The following is a 21,055-nucleotide window of genomic DNA, read 5'->3' on the forward strand; positions in this document are numbered from 1 at the left end:
GTTAAGAGCTAGATACATGTGGAAACCAGCAGACCCTGTGCCCTCCAGGAGTAAAGCTGGTCCACTGCAGAAATGTTAACAAGTGCAGTTTAATCACTTTATCTAGTCCTTTACCGGGCTCTACACTAAAGTTTTTTCCAAGGAGCCCACATGTTGTTAAGTTGAAAAATGTAGAAGCGCACTAATTAATCCCAGTTAGTAGATGTGCTTCTAAATAATTCTTCCAGTCAGCACGCATCAAATTTCAGACTTGCATTAGTAAACGCAGTATGGTTTGGTTTTATCTTGCCTTGTATTTGAGGATTTAGTAATATTAAAATAATCTGGTTTTTCTATGCCATTCTGTGTGCCTTCTTCCACTGATTCACTCGATGTAAAGGTCAGTGACTTGCAATACCCTGAAACGCAGCCTGATATTAAAGCAGCGGGTTATTCCAGTGTCCGGGCTGCATGGTCTCTAGCGAGGGACAGTACCGGTCCGATTTCCCCCTCTAAAATCTCCCTTTTTCGCGGCTCCCGGTCAAGACTCAGGCCATCCCGCCACGGCCGCCAAAGCAGCGGGCTTCCATCTCTCTGGTGGCTGAAGAGTCTGCCCTCGGCAGCGGCGTCAGATTTCGCCGAGTGTCTCCGCATCGGTAGCGGGGGTGTTACAGTCAGACCGCGACCAAAACGATCCATGCAATTTCAAAGGGGCGTATAGCACAAGCGGCAGCGTACAAATGAGGGGCTCAATGCTGGAAGTTAGCGCTGGTGCTTTAATTAGAGCACACAGTGTTTCTGTATAGGGTGCACGGTGCTTTTGTGTGTGCACAGAATATTTATTCAGAGGGCAATGATTTAACTGAGATCAAGCAGTGTTTTTTAAATGAAGTGCACAGTGTAGTTATGTGAACTGCACAATGTATTTTTACAGAAAACACTGTTTTAATATGAAGTGCAGTGTTTATTTGAAGTGCACAGTGTTTTTATATAGAAAGAAGTGCTTCCATTTCGAAAAGAATTGTCAGGTTAATAATTGAGGAAACTGGAAAATGGATGACAAATTTTCATTTTAAGAGCTCTAGACCCCAAGAGGCAGAAGGCAAAATGTATTATGGTGCAAGACATCCCACCGTACACAACTGACTCCTTCCCTATTCACTATCATTGGGCAGGTTGACAGAGTTTGAAGACACGCCCACCAGTCAGCTGACCATCGATGAGTTCATGAAAGTAGACCTTGAGCAGGAATGTGACCCGCCAGCGTTTACCGCTGGGCAGAAGAAGCTGAAGCTGCAGCAGGTGGGCCACTGGGTTCAGGCGTCTCACACCGCTATCTGACCACAACAGGAGGTCGGGAGAACCGCACTCGTCTAATCAGTCCAACTCTAACTGAATATTTTCATGTTGGCTCTCAATAAGCAAAACAGCAAACATCACAGTGGGTGTTGGCAATTTCATGGGTGATGAAACAATGCTTGTGTCCCTTCCTCTGTAATTTAATATTGACTTTTTTCCTTTCTCTTTAGCTTGAGCAAGAATTGGCCAAGCTTGATGAAGTTCAAGGTAATCTTTTTATAAATCTTCGGGGGCTGTGCATATTAGTCAAGACTACTCATGAAATCACACTCAAATACTTGAGTGAAGTTTTCACATTAAAGCACTTATACACGAAGGCTATGTTTAAAAAATCACATTCTGAATAAATACGGGTAATTTTTAACTAAGTATCTGTATGAGAAAAGGTTTTCTGTAAGAACTACTGGATTTCAAATTCACGTTTACATTCTCAATTATTACTGCTGAGTCTTTAGCTGTTAGACTTTCATTGTTTATTTTTTAAATGTTAGTTAATATGGAAAACTGATAACCTAAACAATGTACAAACTGTAATGGCATATATATGGAATTCATATGGCATGAACAGAAGAGAGTAGGAATCTCAACATCCTGCTATACTATAAATGAACAAAAATAAAAAAAACTTGCTTTAGTCAGTAATTGTAGTGTATACCATTCTTAACAATTTACATTAAGAGCAATCACAGTGCTAACAAGGCTCTCAACAATTATCCTGAAGAACAGCATTTTATTGCAGCGCACTGGCATATAGTGAAAAAATTGGTGTTTTCAAAAAATCTAAAATTAACAGTACATTTTTTATATCTGAATACAGAATGTATGAATCAGACAATATGTTTGTTATTTTCTTTTTTGTGAACATTTTCAACATTTATTGTGAATGTCATGATAGATATACAGTGAGCTCCATAATGTTTGGTACAAAGACATATTTTGTCTTGATTTGTCTCTGTACTCCACAGTTTTATATTTGTGATAAATTCACATTCACAATTCACATGTGTTAACGTGCAGATTCTTGCCTTTTTTTAAGGGTGCTTTTATACATTTTGGTTTCACCGCTTTTTATACACAGTCCCCCCATTCCTGGGCACTATAATGCTTGGGATCTGTCCAACAGATCGGAAACAGGTGCTGTCCATAGAATACATCCCAAACAGGACTGCAGAGGCTACAATGCAAGATGCAAACCACTAGTTAGCTGCAAAAACAGGATGACCAGGTTACAGTTTGTTAAGTACCTAAAAGAGCCTGCAGAGTTCTGGAAAAAAGGTCTTGTGGACATGAGACCAAGATTCACTTGTATCAGAGTGATGGCAAGAGAAAATTGTGGAAGCCAAAAGGAACTGTCCAAGATCTAAAGCACCCCCCCCCCCCATTTGTGAAACATGGTTATGGTTATGGTTTGGGCATGTACGGTATGACTGTCACAGGTGACAGTAGCAGCAGAATGGACTCTGAAGTGTACAGAAATGGGGAGGGGCTACATACTGTATAAATGTGCTATAATTTCTACATGGTGAAACCAAAATGTATGAAAGTGCCCTTTAACAAAGTTTGAGAATCTGCACCTTAACCACGTGGTCATTGTTTGATTAGAAATCAAGATTTGTGGAGTGCAGACTCAAATCAAGAAAAAAGAAAATGCCCCAAGCATTATGGAGCTCACTGTATTGTATATTTTGAAGCACACATATGTTGTGTTTTGCTTTGGCCTGCAGGTGAGATCAGCTGTTACCAGGATGAGATTGAGACGGAGCTGGAGAACAGCAGGCCCAAACTGAGGGGGATCTACGCGGCGTATGCCAGAGAAGGTACAGCCTGCATGTGTGTCTTTCATGGATGTGACAGTGACTTGTATTTTATAACAGTGGTGAAACGGAGTATTCCTTATTATGATTGGTATTGCGCAAAATAGCTACCTTTTTATCACGCAGGTGCTAAGGTCATTGTTACATTGGTTGGTTGTAGTTAAGAACCGTACCCCTATACATAGCCATACATCTCTGTCAAGAGCTTGAGATTGATGATAGGCTGGATGTAGATTCAGTTCACCACCTATGGAGTATTCATTTACTGTTGTTTACTCAGATCATACTAGAGCAGTGGTAACCAACCCTGTTCTTGGAGATCTACCCTCCTGTAGGTTTTCACTCCAACCCTAACAAAGCATGCCTCATTCAACAGCTAGAGATCTCACTCAGCTGCTAATTAGTAGAATCGGGTGTGCCAAATTAGGGTTGGAATGAAAACCTACAGGATGTTAGATCTCCAGGAGCAGGGTTGGTTACCACTGTACGAGAGTATGAAAATACCTAGTACCACTGTATTGGGGTATGAAAATACAGTGTGAATTTTGGACCTTGAGATTAACTTTTTTTTGTAATAACTGACAGACGGCAGCAGCGAATTACAGAGTAATTGCCTTTGTTTGATCACCTGAACATGTTTTCTAGTTTTGCACAATAAATAAGCATGCCATTTTAAGTAACGATCTCCAATTAGCATCAAAATTGCAGGTCTTACTATGTCCAATAATTCAGCCTTTGTGCAATTCATGTGAAATTGTTTTTGCAATGGCAGTACAAATGGGATTGATTTTACGCCAATCTTCAGTCGCTTTGTCACAATTAAAACAATGTTATGTTTCTTTAATGTGAAGTACACAAAGGAAATGCTACCAATCACATTCAACATAACTGAAGTAAAACAAAGCAATAGGAATCAGGTTCCACTGGTCATGGAATAAAATCATCAAGCTTGTTCATCCTGAAAAACAGGATCGGAACTATTATCTTCAGTGGACCATATTTTAGTTTTGCTTTTAGTTCTTTGGTACTTTTAAATCAACAGAAAATTAAACGTAGGACATTTTGCCAGAGAAGTTTAGTTCAGAGCACTTGCACTTATCTCTAACTTCAGTTGGCTGGTTTCTGAGATAACCACTGGAAACGGCTTGGTAGAAAGAGCGATATTGCACGCTTCCGGATCGTCTCTGTTGAACGATCATTTTGATTTCTCTCAGCTGCGGAAGTTGTGCAGGCTTCGGCTGCCGCACGCTGAAAGATTTCTTGCGGAGGCCCGGCTGATTGCGGGTCAGTTTTGACGAGTCGTTTAATCACTCGCGGTAACGGGCGAAATTAAGCCGATGTGAAATGTCACCTGGAGAACCGCTCGCTTTTCACGTTGTCCTTTCGACCGTAAATGTCTCCTTTGGGTTTCGTGCGCACAAATCATTCAAGCAATCAGTCTGTCAAACTGTGTCCAGCTTGGTGCCATTTACAATCACATCAGCACAGCGAGGGGGTTCTGGACAGAATATTAATGTTAAAAAAAAAAACTTTTTTTTTTTAAATTTGCCAATATGGAGAAAAACTGGAAGTGTATTGACTGATCCCCCATCTTAAAATAAAGGTTGAGCAAAACTCTGGGCAAATAGTGGGGTATTAAAATTGAACTTGTTATCTTAGGAAATACGAGGGGGGATTTCATTCTCTTTTTTTTATCACCAGTTTTTATACCCTATAATATTTTTGTTGAATGCTCTCGGGAGTAAAATGTGCTCTGAATCCAGAGGTTTCTAAGACCCTAGTGTAACCCTCAGAGCCCCCAGAGCCAAAAGTTGTTAGGGTTTTGGTGAGTTTTTATGCTCACAAAGTCACTGATGCAATGGAATCCCATGTGTGATCACTGTAACGTGATTGGTGTATTATTTTGGACAAACAAATATTTGATTGACTTGTGGTGTTGGAGCGGTCAATAAAACATGGATAGATAAGACATTGATTACTGCTTTAATGTTTAAGCCGGTTAAATCGCTAATGGAGAATGTGACTGTGAGGGTCAGTCCCGTGGTCAGGGAGGCAGAAATGTTCCTGTGTATAGTTACATTGTTACATTCTTATAAAAATATTCATAGTTTTAGCCTCTTTATAAAGAAACCAAACCAAATAATGTCAGGGGGTAATCTAGCTTTGCTACTGAATACCTCTAAAAACATGGTAGTTTACTTCTGCTTCTAACAACAGGTAATATTTGTATACAAATAATTGTAATCACCTTCAGGCATAATATTTTCCATGTAACAAAATCAAATTGCACCATGTTGGTTTCCAACTGAAACTGAAACTGCTTCTTAAAATGTACATATCAACTATCAGGCCTGAACAACCATTATCTATATCAGTGGTATCCAGGTCTGTTCCTGGAGATCTACCATTCTGTAGCTTTTCATTCCAAGCCTAACAAAGCACACCTCATTTAATTGCTTGAGATCTTATTGAGCTGCTAATTGGTAGAGTCAGGTGTGGTAAATTAGGGTTGAAATGAAAACATACTGGATGATAGATTTCCAGGAATAGGGTTGGGTACCACTGATCTATATACACATTAAGATTTTCAGTGATTTCAATATTTACATCTGGATGATAATATATGCTGATATACTAAGAGGTTTAGCTATTGAATCCGACTTATTCACAGATATGCTGTGTATCACATCACACACAAATTCTGTGGCATTGTATTGATATTTTTCACTACTAAAAACCGCAACTGAGTTAACTTCCAGTGCAACCATTTTACGTCATCTACAAAAAGTGCTTTGCGTGTCTGAAATAATGGCCATTGGCCAATCTCCTTTGGCCAAAATTTCTATTAAAGGCTTCGGTTTTTAAAAATAACTGTAATGTTGTAGTGTGTGGTTTTTTTTTTCCATAGTTGAGGGCATTTACAACATATTAAGCCCTACAAATCTTAATCTTTTAAAACTTACGAATGACTTACAGTAACATGTCACTTTAAACATAATTTTTATTACATTCAGAGTTTTTATGAAAGGTACTCTCCTACCAGGTTTCCTGAAAAAGACCCACAAGGGATTTGGGGAGGTGGGTGTGAGCAGTGCATAGACTTTTAGTGACAGAAAAGAAAGGAAAATGCATTTTACATGGGTTACAAGTGAGATATAAAAGTAGAGCTTTGGGTGGGTGAAAGTGCCCCTTTTCCTCAGTTGAGTCCAGTTGTGCTTCCCTTGGTAGCCGTTGCTATGGAAGCGCCTCCCGGGAGGCTCTGACCCGCGTTGTCCCTCTCGCCTCAGCCCCAGACTGCCACGACGAACTCGCCGACGAGGAGCAGGAGGACGAGGAGCTGGAGGCTGCGGCAAAACACCTCAACCGGGAGTTCCTCAGCACGGTGCTCCCGGGGAAAGCAGAGGAGGCGACCTCGGAACCACCGCTGCCCAAAGAGCTCCCCCTGCTGGGCCCCCTGCCAACTGCCGCCAGCCTGGGTCTCACGGAGACTCTTCGGGAGTGCATCGATCGGGAGAAGGAGGACGGTGAGATGTTGCGCAGCTCATCCAGACATGGCAAAAGGGCACAGAGCATACAGCACAGAACAAACGTCTACAGTGCACATCGGCTATGGATTATACAGGGTTGCAGTTACAGATACTGAATACAGACTTATGTACAGACCTTAGAACGTTCTGTCCTGTCTTAAGCTAATGTGTCTTTACAGAGGAAGTGGAGATTGGCATGACACGGGGGGGGAAATTAGATTTGCGCCACCTAACGCAATAATTAAACGTCAATTTCTTTACAGTCTGTGTTTTGGTTGACTTTTTTTTTACAGGTTTAATTATTGAACAGACATCATGCTACTGTGCGCTAAATGTGATTCTGCCCAGAACGGGGCATATGCTGAACAGATAAATAATGCTGTTTCTGTATGGAAACGAATCCGTATGGTTTGACTGATTGTTCCAAGTATTCTAAAGTCAGCCTTGTGCTTTGTACTTCCCACCCACTCCATAGAACTTGAAGGATAATTTTAGGCTCCCTAAGGATGCGTGTGGTCTGAGTAATCGCATATTAATTGCCATGTCCACTGAAAGAAAGCCCCTATTTTTGAAGGATTTATTCATGCGTGGGAAAGGTTTTTGTTTAAGCATCTGTGAGTTTCTGATCATACAGCTGGGACACACTCATGCACACACTCATGGTGACCTTTAACCTTTGCTCTTCTTGCTGGAAAACCACTGTTCTGGGCATTCCCATAGAAATCTAATGGACATGTAGCTTATGGGCATGTCAGACATTTTGCGCTGTGGATAGTGGTTGGGTTATTGTACAGCCTTTCACTGGCCTTCCCTCTCCTTATAAACAGCATGGGTATCAGCACTGCCTCCTCTCTGGTGTGTGTGTGTGTGTGTGTGCGTGAGTTTGTGTGTGTGTGTGCACGCTCGTGTGTGAATACACATGTGTATTGTATGTTTGCACTGTGGGTGTGATAGAGATGTGCAGTAAGCACAAACTGAAGTGGGCGGGGCTCTCCCAGACGATCTGACGCATTTCAGAACAGCATATTTTAGGGGTTTCTGGCGGCTAGGCTTATCCTACTTGTTGTCCCAGCATCAGTTCTAGACGTGTTTCCCTGGAGACTGAGAGTGATTCGGGAGTGTCTTTTCCAGTGACCCGTCTTCACCTGACGCTTGTTTAAAAAAAAGATCTGTTTCTCTGTTTGAAACAGCTCACACTTATATGATCCCTATGTGTCAATACCCTTAGGAAAACTTTGAAATCTAACAGTCTTTGTTTATTTTTCTTTCAAAAGCTGATTCCTTAAATAGCATGTGACAAGGTCTAATCATAATTAAATCTGAAGGTGTTATCTTTCATCACACTGCTTTTTTCAGCTGCCCTGATAGCACCTTGAGGCTTTGAGGTGGTTCAATCCAGGATGGGAAACTGTCATCATATGAAAAAAAAAAACTAAGAAACAAAAATATCTTTGCCCCATTGCAGCCCCAGGGTCTAAGCTTGCCTGAAACGTTGGCCAGAGCCCTTATCGCAAATTGCGCATGCTTAGACAGAGTTTCATGGTTGTTTTCACGTGAGGTATGGTTTTGGGACCAAGGAGTTTATCCTTGTTCATCCAGTTTTTTTCCCAGATTTAATCTCAATTTGGAATGCCCAGTCGTAATGGCAGGCCTGTCTCATCGCCGTGGCAGATCCGCCTTTAGTAGGACTAGCTAGCCATTAGCCTGCTTTGACTTTCCACTGATTCCTAGGCTCACTCCGAACTGAGAGTGCTCCCAGGGAACGCGTCTCGCTTGGATTGGGGCCTGCCTCGGAGAGCAGAGACCACCTGGATCTGACGCAGGTCACAGAAGAGTTGAATTGGCCCTCTGGGTGCGATTCATTCACAATGGATGGGAATAAATCATAAATACAGCATGAATTATGAATTAAGCAAATCTTGCCCGATCGGTACCAGGAGCTGGGGTGGGAGTCTGGGGTCACCTGACCTTGCGATGATGTAATCAGACAGCTGCTCCACCGGCCCTTTGGGGTCCACACGCCATGAGTGGTTGCTCCTTTAAAGAGATGGGCACTGCTCAAAAAGAGGTCCTCCCTCTGAGGAATCTGTGCACTTGCCCAGCTGCCAATTATGGTGACGATAATGATGATGGTGCACTGGTGGGATTTACAGGTCTAGCTTTATGTAAAGATCCATGTGAAGTAAGCTTCATTCACATTTTATATCCTAAAATAGCCTATAGCCAGACAAGTTCATGTTCCACAGGTAAACCGCCTGCCTGCCTGGAAAAAATGCCTGTGCCGCACCCAATGGCTGCGTAAGTTTCTGGGGGAAAAAAGAGTCAGGGTTCACTGACACAGTAATCTCTTCCCATTTTATTTCATAGAAGAAAATTCTGAAAATGGAGAGCTGAACCTGGATGGCATCGATGAAGAGGAGATCGAGAGGGTGAGTCTACACTTTCAGTGGGAAATAACTGTGTCACATGCTAATACAATAGTAGTACAGTTACAAAAAACATTATAGTCGTCTACACAAGCTCTTAATAGTTTGTCAGTATATCAAAAATACAACTAAATCCAAATTGACCACAATCCTACATCATTTAATTTCTTCTTTCTGGGAAGAGCCTGCCTCCCAAAATGAATAAAAACAGTCAAATAGAAGCGGTGTATGTGTGGGGAATATGAATGACCCTAATCCCAGTCCTAATTGAGTTCCTGTGGCTTGTTTCTCATCACTTCAGCCAGCATTATGGAGTTTTCAATAAGCCGTTAATATTTCTTAATTACGCTTTTCTCATTTTGTGGAATTATCTGCCCTCTTTAACCACATTACAGTATTTCTGAAATAGCTGTGTTAGAACAATGCAGGTTTGGCTCACTGTCATTAGGAGCTAGTTTTTTTATTCATGTGAGTCTTTAATATGGAGAGAGTCAGGGCCGGGCACAGCTCCATATCATGTGGCCCCCTCTACAGTTCGTGTGGCCCCCCCTGGCGGCTGTGGCCCTAAACAACCGCATAGAGTGTTTATGCCTGGGGTCGGCCCTGGAGAGAGTTAAATTTTTAATTTTCTTTATGTTTGCAATATAGCGCAAGGTGAACATGGGACTTTCTTCTTCATGGCATGCATAGCTGTTTCTTGCGTAATGTGGCTTAAGAGGGTAAATAATCCCTTAAAACATGAATATCGTGATTAAAGGCTTGCCAAAATTCTGGGATTGCGGTGGTGGTTGGAGGGAATACCAGCATACACAGGGGTCCCCCAGGACCGAGCTTGAGAACCACTGCTCTAGGCAGCGGGCAAAATGGCTGTCCTCATCACCGAGCATTCCGGTGTCCCCAAGCTCGAGTGATGTACGCCCAGGCATTGAGGCGGTAATGAGGCGACGCCTCTGTGTTCTCTCGCCGCAGTATATTCTGAACGACAAAGAGGTGAAGATTAAGACGGAGCTGTGGATGAAGCAGAACGAGGAATATCTGAAAGAACAGAGAGGTACAGAGCGACCGGCCGTTTCCCACAGCGAACACGTTGCATATTTATGCCTTTGGTTCCCCCCCCCTGGCTTTCTGTTCATTTTTTTAAAAGTCACAGAGCGTTTGAACCTGTCTGCCCCCGTTCTCTGCAGAGAAGGAAGAAAGGATAGCAAAAGAAAAGGAGCTGGGAATCTACAAGGAACAGAAGGTACAATCCCGCTCAGGGTCTGTGAAGGCTCTCAGTCGCTCCTCCACTACAGACACACAGCTCCTCTCTCTTAGCCTAAGCATATCTCGTAGGCATAAGGCTTCACACTCACCCATCCTCTCTGTAATTCTTTGGGCCCGTGCAGAGGTGGGTAACCCAGCTTCAAGGAGTAAAAAGCCTGACCATGTATTTGCTCCACCACCATGCACTAAACCAGCTGATTCTAATTAGCATAGCTCTTCAGCATGACAGGAGAACTAATTATTGTAATCAGCTGGTTTAGTGCATGTTGTTGGAGCAAATACATGGTCAGTCTTTTTACTCTTTGAAGCCGGGTTGCCCCCCTCTGGGCCTGTGTCATTGGCCGAATCTCTTCTACATGCTGCCGTGTCATTCAGAAAACAATCCCGTTGTGATGTATAATGTGTTTCTCTTTGTCTTGAGTAACAGTACAAGGTCTTGGAAAGTGATTGCATTTGGTGACATTCGTGTAGGTGTTTAGGGGTGTGACTCTTATATTCTGTCAGTTGTCTGACTAATTACACATTCGGTACTGATGCAGCTGGCTCTCCTGCCATTGGTCAAATGAGCTGCATTGACAAAACAGAGACCACACAGTCCACTCTGCTGACACAGTTACCTTTACACGCAGGGTCCAGTCTAAACTCATGGTCCCTTTGACCCCCATGGCTCTCATGAAGTGATAGTTCATGGTTCGTATGCTTATATTTGATCACCTTATCAAAATGGATGGAGAACAAAAAACACCTTGAATAGCAATGTTTAATTTAAGAGGAATAACATCCAAAAATGTTCATACTAGTATAATTCATAATGAAGATCTGCTATGTGTACAGTATGCCTGGGATAGTGTTAGGAATCCTACAGCGTAACTGGGTTTGGGGGAGGCATGATCGACTGAAGCTTTGTGGCCGAGCTGACCCCCGTCTCCCCCCCCCACCCCGCCCAGCCCAAGAAGTCGGGTCGGAGGCGGGAGCCAATCCACGCCAGCACGGCGGGCGAGGCCATCGAGAAGATGCTGGAGCAGAAGAAGATCTCCAGCAAGATCAACTACGACGTGCTGCGCGACCTCAACAGCAAGGGCAGCGGCGGCGGGGGCGGGGGCGGGGTCAGCGGCGCGAGCCCCGCCCCCAGGGCCGCGGGGGGCAAGCGGCTCCCCGGCCGCAGGAAACGGACCAGCACCAACCGCAGCCTGGCCGCCCACGTCAGCAGCATGGCCAAGAGGTGGGCGCGGGGCCCGGACAATGTAAATCAGGGGGGTGTCCGGTCTTATCTGAAAAGGGCCGGTGAGGGTGCGGGTTCTTGTTTTAGCCCAGCCCTAACGCACCTGATTCTACTTATTGAGGTCTTGATTGAAGACCATGATTAGTTAACTGGTCAGGTGTCATAGTGCTGGGCTGCAACAAAAACCCACACTTCACCCACACCAGCTCTTTTCTGGTAAGACTGGACACACTTGATGTAAATACTCATTAATATGGAGACTTGGATAAGAATCATAGTATCATACACATTGTATTACATTACAGGCATTTAGCAAATGTTTTTTTTGGTCCTGGGTCCTGGGGCACCCCTGTGTATGCTGGCTTTTTCTTCCAACCACAGTTGCAATCCAATCCCATAATTTGAACATAGCACAATATGAACACGGAAATGAAATTCTTCATGGCATGCATAGCTATTTCTGACACAATGTGGCTTAAGAGGGTAAGTAATCCCTCTGAACATGAAAAGTGCCTAATTAAAGAAAATGAGCAGCTTTTGTGGTTGTGGTTGAAACAAAAACCAGCGCACGCAGTGGTGCACCAGGACTGCGTTTGGGAACCACTGACTTACACAGCGGGGTACATGCCAAAGCAACGCAGGTTAAGTACCTTGCTCAAGGGTGCAACCGCAGTGTCTGGAAATCGAACCTGCAGTCTTTAGGTTATGAGGACATCTCCTTGACCGTTATACTACACTGTGTCCACTGAGCATGACTGTTCACTTGTGGGAGGTCAAAGAAACCAGGCGGGGCTTGGAGGATGCTGTTTTTAGAGGGCGGTGATATTGGTGAGTGTTTTATGAATCTTGGGGTGCTCAAGAGTAGGCCAGACAGGCTGTGGAACAACCCAAGGCGGGGAAAGAAGGGATAATATTGGGAGATTGCTGTTATAGGAAAAACCTGTTTCCTACAGCCGAGGGTGTGCGGCGGCTAGCCGCTCCGCAGTGCTATCAGGCTCTGGCTCCCGCTGAGCAGAGGCTTCTGGGAAAGGGCTTTATCGGGATTAAGTGTTCCTTGCAGCTTTGGGGCCGGGGGGGAGAGGGAGGGGGGGGGGGGGGGTCTCATGGATGTGGGGTTTCCACCCCCGCTCTTTCAGAGACGATCGGCACTTTTTACCGCGGCTAGCCGACACTCAGCGCCCGCCCGCCCGCCTGTCCCAGGGGAGTCCCCCCCCATTTCCAAATCTGTGGGACAGGCTACTGCATCAACAGAGGTGCGTGGAGGGAGGGGGGGCGGGGTGTGTGCAGCGGGGGCTCTGTCCCTGTGATGTGGGGAAGCGCACGCTGCGAGTTGCCTTCCTCTCCATTTAACTCCCCATTAGAGCTCCTCGCTGCCCTTATCTCCCCGTAGAGAGCCAGAGCCGTGCGGCGCCATCGATTTACCGCCGCGCGGCTGGCGGCCAAAGCAGTACCGCGCGCCGCCAGGACGCCATCCGCATTCAAAGGGTTCGCGCTTCGCTAACGGACCGGCGGGAATTAGGACGATTACGTTCTCAATGGAAAAACAGGTGCCAGCCAGCTAAAGGCTTGCCGTTCCCGTTCATTAGGAATAGTTTTTGAATAGTTTTGCGTAATTAGCGAACCTGCTAATTGCAGCCAATTTCAGCATCGTTAGCAGGTCTCATTTGCATAGTAGCTTTGTTGCATGTAATTTGGTACCAAAAAAGCGAACAAGCTGGTTTTCACTCTTGGCCCTTATAGGGTCACGTGGTTAGTTCTCCTGAGCTTTGCAAGGTTGTATGATCACTGGCCTGCAGCTGTCTGAACCCCCACACGGTCAACACGCTGTGTTCCCTCCTATCAGTACAGGCAGTAAAGCAGCCCTCCAAAAGAAAAAAATGCCCCTCCTCCACCCTTCTTTGTGTTCCTCTTTCTCCCTTCTAGACTGTTCTGCCTTTCTGGACTCTGTACATTCTAACAAAGAGAGTGTTCTAAGGAATTCCAGTGTACATCCCAGTTTCCAGAAAAGAGCAGGTTTCTAATACTCAGCTGCCCTGGAACAAGCTGTCAAACCTGTGTGCGTATGTGCATGTGTGTGTGAGTGTGTGTGTGTGTGTGTGTGTGCGCTCGTGCGTATGTGGTGTAGTGTGTGTGTGAGATACGTGTGTGTGTGTGCGCGTGTGTTTGTGTGATACATAATGTGTGTGTGTGTGTGGTACATAAAGTGCGTACGTGTGGTATAGCGTGTGTTGCCTTGTTCAGGTTTGGGCTGTGTGCCTCTCTCTTCTGCTGCTGTATAACAGCTCCATTAGTGTTACGAGCCCCCAGCTCCTGCACCACCTGCCTGCCATGGGCTCACATAAATACCATGCCACAGCTTCCTTTGTTTTACCCTGCCTTCATCCTGATTAATTACGCTCTCAATATACTGAGTATTATCTCATTTTCATATTACCATTCTGATTATTCATATCAGTAAACAAGCATAGCAGTTTGTAGTTAAGTATTTTCATTATGTCTTTTGGAAGGAGCAGTTAGCCATAGGAAAATTTGCCGTGATAAGAGGATGCGGTACAAATTATTCAGTTACGCTTTTGCTAATCTTTCGTCTATTAGCCTTCGGGTTTGTCCCCGGTTACATTCTGTGTTTTAGTGCAGGAAGACTAAGCCCTGGTTGCAGGGAATGTGTGTCTTGGGAGGAGCACACGCCCTGGATCTCTCCTGCTTGTTGTCTGTGATAGATGACAAGCTGGCTTATGCTAGCTCCGCTAGCTTTTTCATTGACTTATTTCGAGGGTGCGGGTTGGTCCCCTCCCACCACCCCGCTGCTCCACGCTAACAAAGGCTGGGCCCCTTCAGCCCCCTGGACCCTGCAGCACGGGTGTGGTTGTCTGGCAGTCGGAGGGTTGCTGGTTCGATCCCCCGCCCTGGCCGTGTCGAAGTGTCCCTGAGCAAGACACCTAACCCATAATTGCTCCCAACGAGCTGATTGGTACCTTGCATGGCAGCCTTTCACCGTTGGTGTGTGAATGTGTGTGTGTGTGAATGGGTGAATGAGAGGCATCAATTGTAAAGCGCTTTGGATAAAAGCGCTATGTAAATGCAGTCCATTTACCATCCTCGGCGCGTCACGGTAACCGTCCCCCGCCCCCCTCCCCTCTGAATCACAGGGGCACAACGCGCCCCCCCCCCCACCCCCTTCCTTCCTTGCAGTAAATGTCTGTGTGACAGGCTGCACGTCACTTCACATCAGGGCTCCGGTGTGTGACATCGTAGCCCCGGGGGCTACTGGGAGACGGAGCCGCTTTCACGCCGCGCGGCAGCTCTCTCCCCTCGGCCGCGGCCGAGCTGCCCGTTCGAGTGAGACGGTCGCGGTTACGCCGCATACGATGGTCTCCTGCTCTAGCCTGCCACTCTAGGGGACCTCCGGCGTAGTTGTCCCTGCGTACACGTGTACCTCCGTGCATCGTACGCACCACCTCCGAAATGAGTGATGGGCCATTCGTTTCCTGGAGCACCATAGCGAAGCATAGGAAACCAGTGTTTCCCCCTATTAAATTTAAGTTTTTCAAGAGGACTGGTAAAGAAATAACAAAAGTAACGGTTTACGTTTTGTACGCTTCTGTCAGCTTCTGGTAGATATTTACCAGTTTCAGGTGATTTTATGTCAGTATTTAGTGGTGTCTGTATTTGATTCTGTTTGCGCCGGTGTTTGCTGTAATTGTGACAGGGTTTGGTAATTTTGTGTCAGTGTTGTGTAATTTTGTGCCTGTTTGTTTGTGCCTGGCTTTGGTTGGTCACTGTGTATCCAGGGCAAGCACCAGTGTCCAGGACACTCTGAATGGGCTTCTGTGAGTACTGGTGCCAAGGTCTGGTATGGGGTGAGAAGAGTGTGTGTGTGTGTGTGTGTGTATGCAGTGTTTGTATCCATGTGAGTGCATGTATACAGTCTGTGTGTGTGTGGGGGGGTGAGGGGGGGGTGTTGTAGGATGTATTTGTGTCTGTCATTGTACTGCATTGTAGATTCCAGTGAGTGCACGCATGTCTAAATGCCACCTTTTCTGTCCAAATTTGGAAAACTGTTGGAAGACCTTCAAAGAGTATACATGCCATAATGCGTGTATAAATGCCTGCCATTTATAACCCGTTTGTGTAGCTGATTTTTTAGGCGATGCGAGTCCGATTGTAATTAAATTCTTTAATGCTGTTCTTCTATGGTGTAGGGGTAATGTAGGGGGGAGAGAGGGAAGCCTCTGAAGAAAAAGGCCGTTGGACTTGGGCGTCGGCCCTGGGGTCCTCGACACCCAAGCGCAGCACCATTCAAACCCAGCTCAAAATGTGGATCTCACAGGTTTTCTCTCTCACCGCGGTCCGTATCTGCGTTAGCGGCAGCGGCGCTAGCGTCCTTCAGAAAGGGTACGTGGAGCGCTGGTCTCCATCCTTCCCGCCCCATTAGCCAGCGAGCGCATTAGTCACGCCCCGCCGGTCCGGCGCTGGGCCGCCGCCGGGCCGCCGCCGCCGGTTTCACGGAGACACGCCTCCGAGATGATTCCATCTTCGGCGGGGCCCGCGGCGGCGTCGGAGGCGTCGGCGGCGGTAATTGGCGCGGCGCGGGAAGCCGTTCGTATCCCGGCGCGACGGACTTTGGCGGCGGCAGATGGCGATTGGCGGATGGTGGATGCGTTGTCTAATGAGCTCTGGCAAATGTCTGTGTCTGAGGGAGTTGTGCGTGTGAAGCCCTCCCTAGTAGAGTAATTAAAAGACTTTTTTTCTGAAAGGCACTGAAAGAGAGTCCTCTGTGTTGGCCGATGGTTAGACGCTCCCTGAGTACTGCGACCGCGTCTGTGAGCCCGCGTGAGCGCATACGTCCGTGCATTTATGCGCGTGAGCGCGCGTGTGTGTGTGTGTGTGCATGCTGCGTGTGTTAACGTGCCATACACCAGCGACAGGAGGCGAGACCTTGAAACTTGAAACAGTTTATTCATGTTGTCCGCTTTCATGTTACCCTGTAGAGAAAGTCTGCGCCATTGTCTTTACCCACTTAGATCTGAAGCAGAAACCAGGTGCGTCGATCTAATGTGATCAAACAAGTGGAAAAATCTGAAAGACAAATAGAAACAATTCAAAGAGGAGGCTTCAGCAGAGATTTCATTTATTAATGTATTTATTGTCCATAATGCTCAAAACTCTAAACGACCAAACAACGGACGTTTCAGCCACTGACCTTCACCAGCGTCTGGATGTTTTCATGTTGTCAGTGACTCTCATTTTATGTAGTGAGGGTGCCTTGCTGGTGAGAACGATTCACGTAGCTGATTTACAGTACACAGCTGGTCTGTCCTTCACAGCGCTCATGAATCCCCTCATCTTCATCACCACTGGAGGCCCAAGCAGTCGGGCAGCTTTACCGTACGACCACCAGATCACGAGTGTCGCTCAGTTCATTTTCTGAACGCTTCGGTGTATGTTTTTAGAATTAATTAACGTTTGACCCTTTGAGGTGTGAGATCACAAATATGTGATTAGAATGTTCTTACCTGGACATTCTATGGTGAAGTAGCTATCACTACCAGTAACTGAAAGTCATGGAGTTCTAGAACACTGACTTTTGAATTTTGAAAAAACATTCCAAAAACCCAACTCTTCAAATGGTTAAAATGGAAAGTCCTGTTACTCGTCAACTGGCGACCTTGTTGGAAATGTCGGCGGAGTGCTTCAGGAGTTGCAGGGCCTTTTTTTTGCCTGCAAAACATGGTCTTGGACTAAATGTATTTCTGATATTTAGACTGGGGTGCATAAGTTGTTTTGACATTGGGATCACACTCTTCATTCAAAAGACAGAACTGGCTGTGTGCTGCAAGACCCAAGAAGTGATGTTCTCTCTCCCTTTCACCTCAGATGATTATTGCTCCGCCCATTCTCTTTCAGACTCCGCCCATTGATATCCGCCCAAGCCAATAAGAAGCTCGCTGTGGAACAGGTGAGACCCAGTCACAATACCTTAATGTCCAACATGTATGATTAGAGCTGTAAATATTAGGTATTTAATGCATGGCATACTGTACTGAGAAACACAAAATAATAACAGCAATCATAAAAGTCACCAGGCATTACAAAAACGATTAATGAGAGAGGGGGTCCTAGAGAAACGTGAAATTACCAGCAGCAATTAAAGTCTGGAAGGCTTGATGGATGTTCTGCTTTTTATAACCAGAGAGCAATTTCCTGATAGTGCTAATGGTGTCTGGAAACACTGGTTATGCAACAGAATTTTGAGTGGGAGTCATGAGTTAGGTGTATTCTACCTCTGCAGCTTGTTCTGTCAGTGTAATGCCCATAAACGGTGGCTGTGAGCATTATCTGTACTAAGTACTTAGTGATAATTACTGAATTTGTGCCCTGCTTGTGTTGTGCTGCTCAGTTCATTTACAGCATACAAATGGTAAATGAATAATGCACTGAACCAGTGTCCTGGGCCGTGTCCAAATCAGCGCAATTGCCTGCTATTGAGTATACTTGTTGAGTACACTGGATGAAAAAGTTGTTAAGTAGGTGAAATTTTCTCTAAATGTAGTGTACTTAAAATACCTGGGTTACTTATTTCCGGGGTTTCGCTGACTATATACGGGAGCACACTTTTCAGGAAGTAAACAACCATTTTGGTCCCATAAATATGACAAGCAGCTTTGCTGTATAATTGAGGCACAGCTTCGCTGACGTTTTCCTTCAACAACACCAGTGACACGTGTGCGTGGTTGTGCTTGGGCAGAATGTCTTACGACACTTCCACAGTACGTGGAATGGAGGATATTTTTCGCGTACTTCCCATCACATAGTAGAAAGTAATCGCTAGACAGTACGCAGTATGCTTAGTAGACATTACATATTTTGAGGACACAGTAGTTAGGAGGCTGACTCGGACACAGCCCCTTTGAGCTTGGGTTGAGGTTACCAAGCAGCCAGTGCAGAGGTCAGAGGTCAGCCAGCAGTGGGGTCAGAAGGAAGCCGGCCTGTGTCTGTGTGCGCAGGGGCGTACGGGGGGCGTACAAAACCGCCATCTCACGCCCCGCCACCATCTGCTCCACCAGGCCGCCCTCGCCAGCCCCCCGCCCACGCCCGCTCCCGAGCCCGCGCCCGTGCCTGTGCCCGCTGGCCCCTCGGTAACAGTGGTGGTGGAGACCGGGCCGGTGGTGTACGAGGAGGAGGCAGAGGAGGAGGAAGAGGAGGCTGAGGAGCCCTGTGTCAGCGCCATGGAGCTACTGGGGAACAATGGTAAGTGGGGAAAATCACACACACGCAATACACACGCGCACACATACTCACACACATGCACGCACATGCATACACACACAAGCGCATGCGCATGCACACACGGTACAGTGACATTGACATCTCTGTCTCCCTCCCGCTCTCAGATTACGGGCATGAAGTGGACGAGGAAGAGGAGGGGCTGTAGCGGTCGGCCGTGTCCCTGTACCGGCCCTCTGCGACGCACTGACCTGGCTTCCCCCCTGGTCCTCAGGGAGCGGGAGTCACTGCTGGAGGAGATGGGAGGCTCAGTGAGCCCAGGGAAGGGGCCTGTGAAGGGGCGGAGCAGCTCGGGGGAGGGGTCTAAACATACCAATCAACACCAGCTTCTGGATGACACGGGCAACAAAGAGACCAGTTATAACAGCCGTGCCGCTAGCCGGCTCATTAGAGTTCTCTGAGCAGTCACTGTGAACACTCCCTACAGCCGCTGTGTGAAAGTGTCAGCACTGACCACGCCCTGGTGGTCTCATTCACAGCCCAGACGGACATTAGTGAGCTCTTCTCCAGGGCTGTTCAAAATGCCTGTGAACAGGAAGGGGAAGGGGGAATTATAAGCTGATTTGCTCACCCTATGGTGAGGCTGAGATTGTATTTTTGACTTGTCACTAGATTGTTCTTTGTTCACCACATCTAGTTTTCTAGGATAGGTAGGGCTTTAGCTGGAAGTAGGCCTCTGGCCACCCTCCCACCTTTCAAGACAAGGTGTACAGCCCTATTGCATCACTAGACTGCTAACTCATTATTTCTGTATGTGAAGTGCAATTGGCACGCCTTACGGGTAAGACTCTAGACCAGGGATCTGAAACTCAAATCCTGGAGGACTTTGGAGTGACTGGTGGTTTTCATTGTGTGCAACAACTTAAGTGCTTTTCTGTGGCTTTTCTGTAGATAATTACAGTAGGATTCTCTCTCTCTCTCTCTCGCTCTCTGTCTCTCTCTCAACACACCTTGCATCCACAGCATCAATTAGCTGCTGATTGAAATTAAATGATGTCAACCTGCAGACAGTGCAGCCGTCCAGGACTACAGTTTAAGATCCATTGCTGTAAACCCCCGAACGCACACAGTATCAACGGCAGCTCCAAAGGCATCCAGCAAATTAATTCCCAAAGCAGTGTAGCTGCTCGAAACAGAGCTTTAAATCATGAAGTCTGACCAATAACAGGGCATCTGTTTAATCCTGGTTTCTGCATGATTCATATGCCTTTAAGCTCCAGAACATAGCTAGCTCTCTTAGCTTTAATGGATTTGTGTGGTTTTTTCCCCCATATTCTTCTATTTCCTATTTAACTACAGAAGTGAGACATCCTGTATGTACATTTTTTGGCATTGGGTATGTATTTCAATATGTACAGATTGAAGGACTACAAAAAAAGGGTTGTTTGCAAAACAAGTATCCTGTATATACCAATGTACATGTTAATATCTTTGGCTGTACTGTTTTAGGATTGTATGTTTTTTGTATTTATGTGTTTAGTTTCTTCTGGAACATTCCAAAATTTCAATGGGCATTTTATCCGTTTCCTTATCTCAGCAGGAGCATTCTCCTCTGTTTTAAATAATCTGATTTTTAAGACGATGAACAAATGCATGATTGTACATATTTTAATGACCCCACGCTTTGACTGTGCAGCGGGATTGGCCGCACACCAGCCCATTCCTTCCGTTCCGATTGGGCGGCCAGCCTGCTGTCGGCGACGTCCACCAATGGCATTTTTAGTAAAGTTCCATTCCAAGCAGTCTCGTTGGGGTGTGTCTTTCTTTGTGTGTGTTCTTGTATATCTCGATGGAGTAGGCCGCTCCGCCCACTGGCCTGGGTATCCCCTGCATTTCGTCCACTTCCTGTTTATTAGCAAGGGCCCTCCATTGCACGTTTTGGGAATTGTATTCTTCACGCTCTCTCACTGCTTTCCTGGGTTTGATGGGAAATAAGGGAGTGATTTTAGCCCCATAATGCAATTTTGTTGCGGGTTTTTTTACTGCACTTTTGAAATGAATATTGTTGAGCTTTTTTGTGAGGGTTATGGGATACTGCGTGTATGTCTGTATCTTTATCTCTCACTCTCTCACACATGCAGGGTCACACTCGTTTTCATACACACACAAACACAGCCGGTTTCTGGTCGTTTGTTTTGCTGCTTCATTGGAGTGATTCGTTTTGATGAAGTGCAAACA

At 45.9% G+C, this 21,055-nt stretch overlaps 1 protein-coding gene across 2 annotated transcripts in view; it reads left to right on the top strand.

The window, feature by feature from the left end:
* Positions 1 to 20,620, top strand: part of LOC118229645 (transcription factor IIIB 90 kDa subunit-like) — a 56,975-nt gene extending 36,355 nt beyond the window's left edge. For both annotated transcript variants that reach the window (XM_035421800.1, XM_035421798.1), the window contains exons 9-19: positions 1,155 to 1,281; positions 1,509 to 1,545; positions 3,063 to 3,155; positions 6,440 to 6,676; positions 9,047 to 9,108; positions 10,075 to 10,156; positions 10,290 to 10,345; positions 11,316 to 11,590; positions 17,498 to 17,549; positions 18,658 to 18,841; positions 18,985 to 20,620. In XM_035421800.1, coding sequence (XP_035277691.1) covers positions 1,155 to 1,281; positions 1,509 to 1,545; positions 3,063 to 3,155; positions 6,440 to 6,676; positions 9,047 to 9,108; positions 10,075 to 10,156; positions 10,290 to 10,345; positions 11,316 to 11,590; positions 17,498 to 17,549; positions 18,658 to 18,841; positions 18,985 to 19,025 — 1,246 coding nt within the window. In that variant the 3' untranslated portion in view covers positions 19,026 to 20,620. The remainder of the gene's footprint in view (positions 1 to 1,154; positions 1,282 to 1,508; positions 1,546 to 3,062; positions 3,156 to 6,439; positions 6,677 to 9,046; positions 9,109 to 10,074; positions 10,157 to 10,289; positions 10,346 to 11,315; positions 11,591 to 17,497; positions 17,550 to 18,657; positions 18,842 to 18,984) is intronic.
* The last annotated feature ends 435 nt before the right edge of the window (positions 20,621 to 21,055 follow it).

This window comes from Anguilla anguilla, chromosome 6 (genome assembly GCF_013347855.1).
Source record: "Anguilla anguilla isolate fAngAng1 chromosome 6, fAngAng1.pri, whole genome shotgun sequence".
Lineage (NCBI taxonomy): Eukaryota > Metazoa > Chordata > Actinopteri > Anguilliformes > Anguillidae > Anguilla > Anguilla anguilla.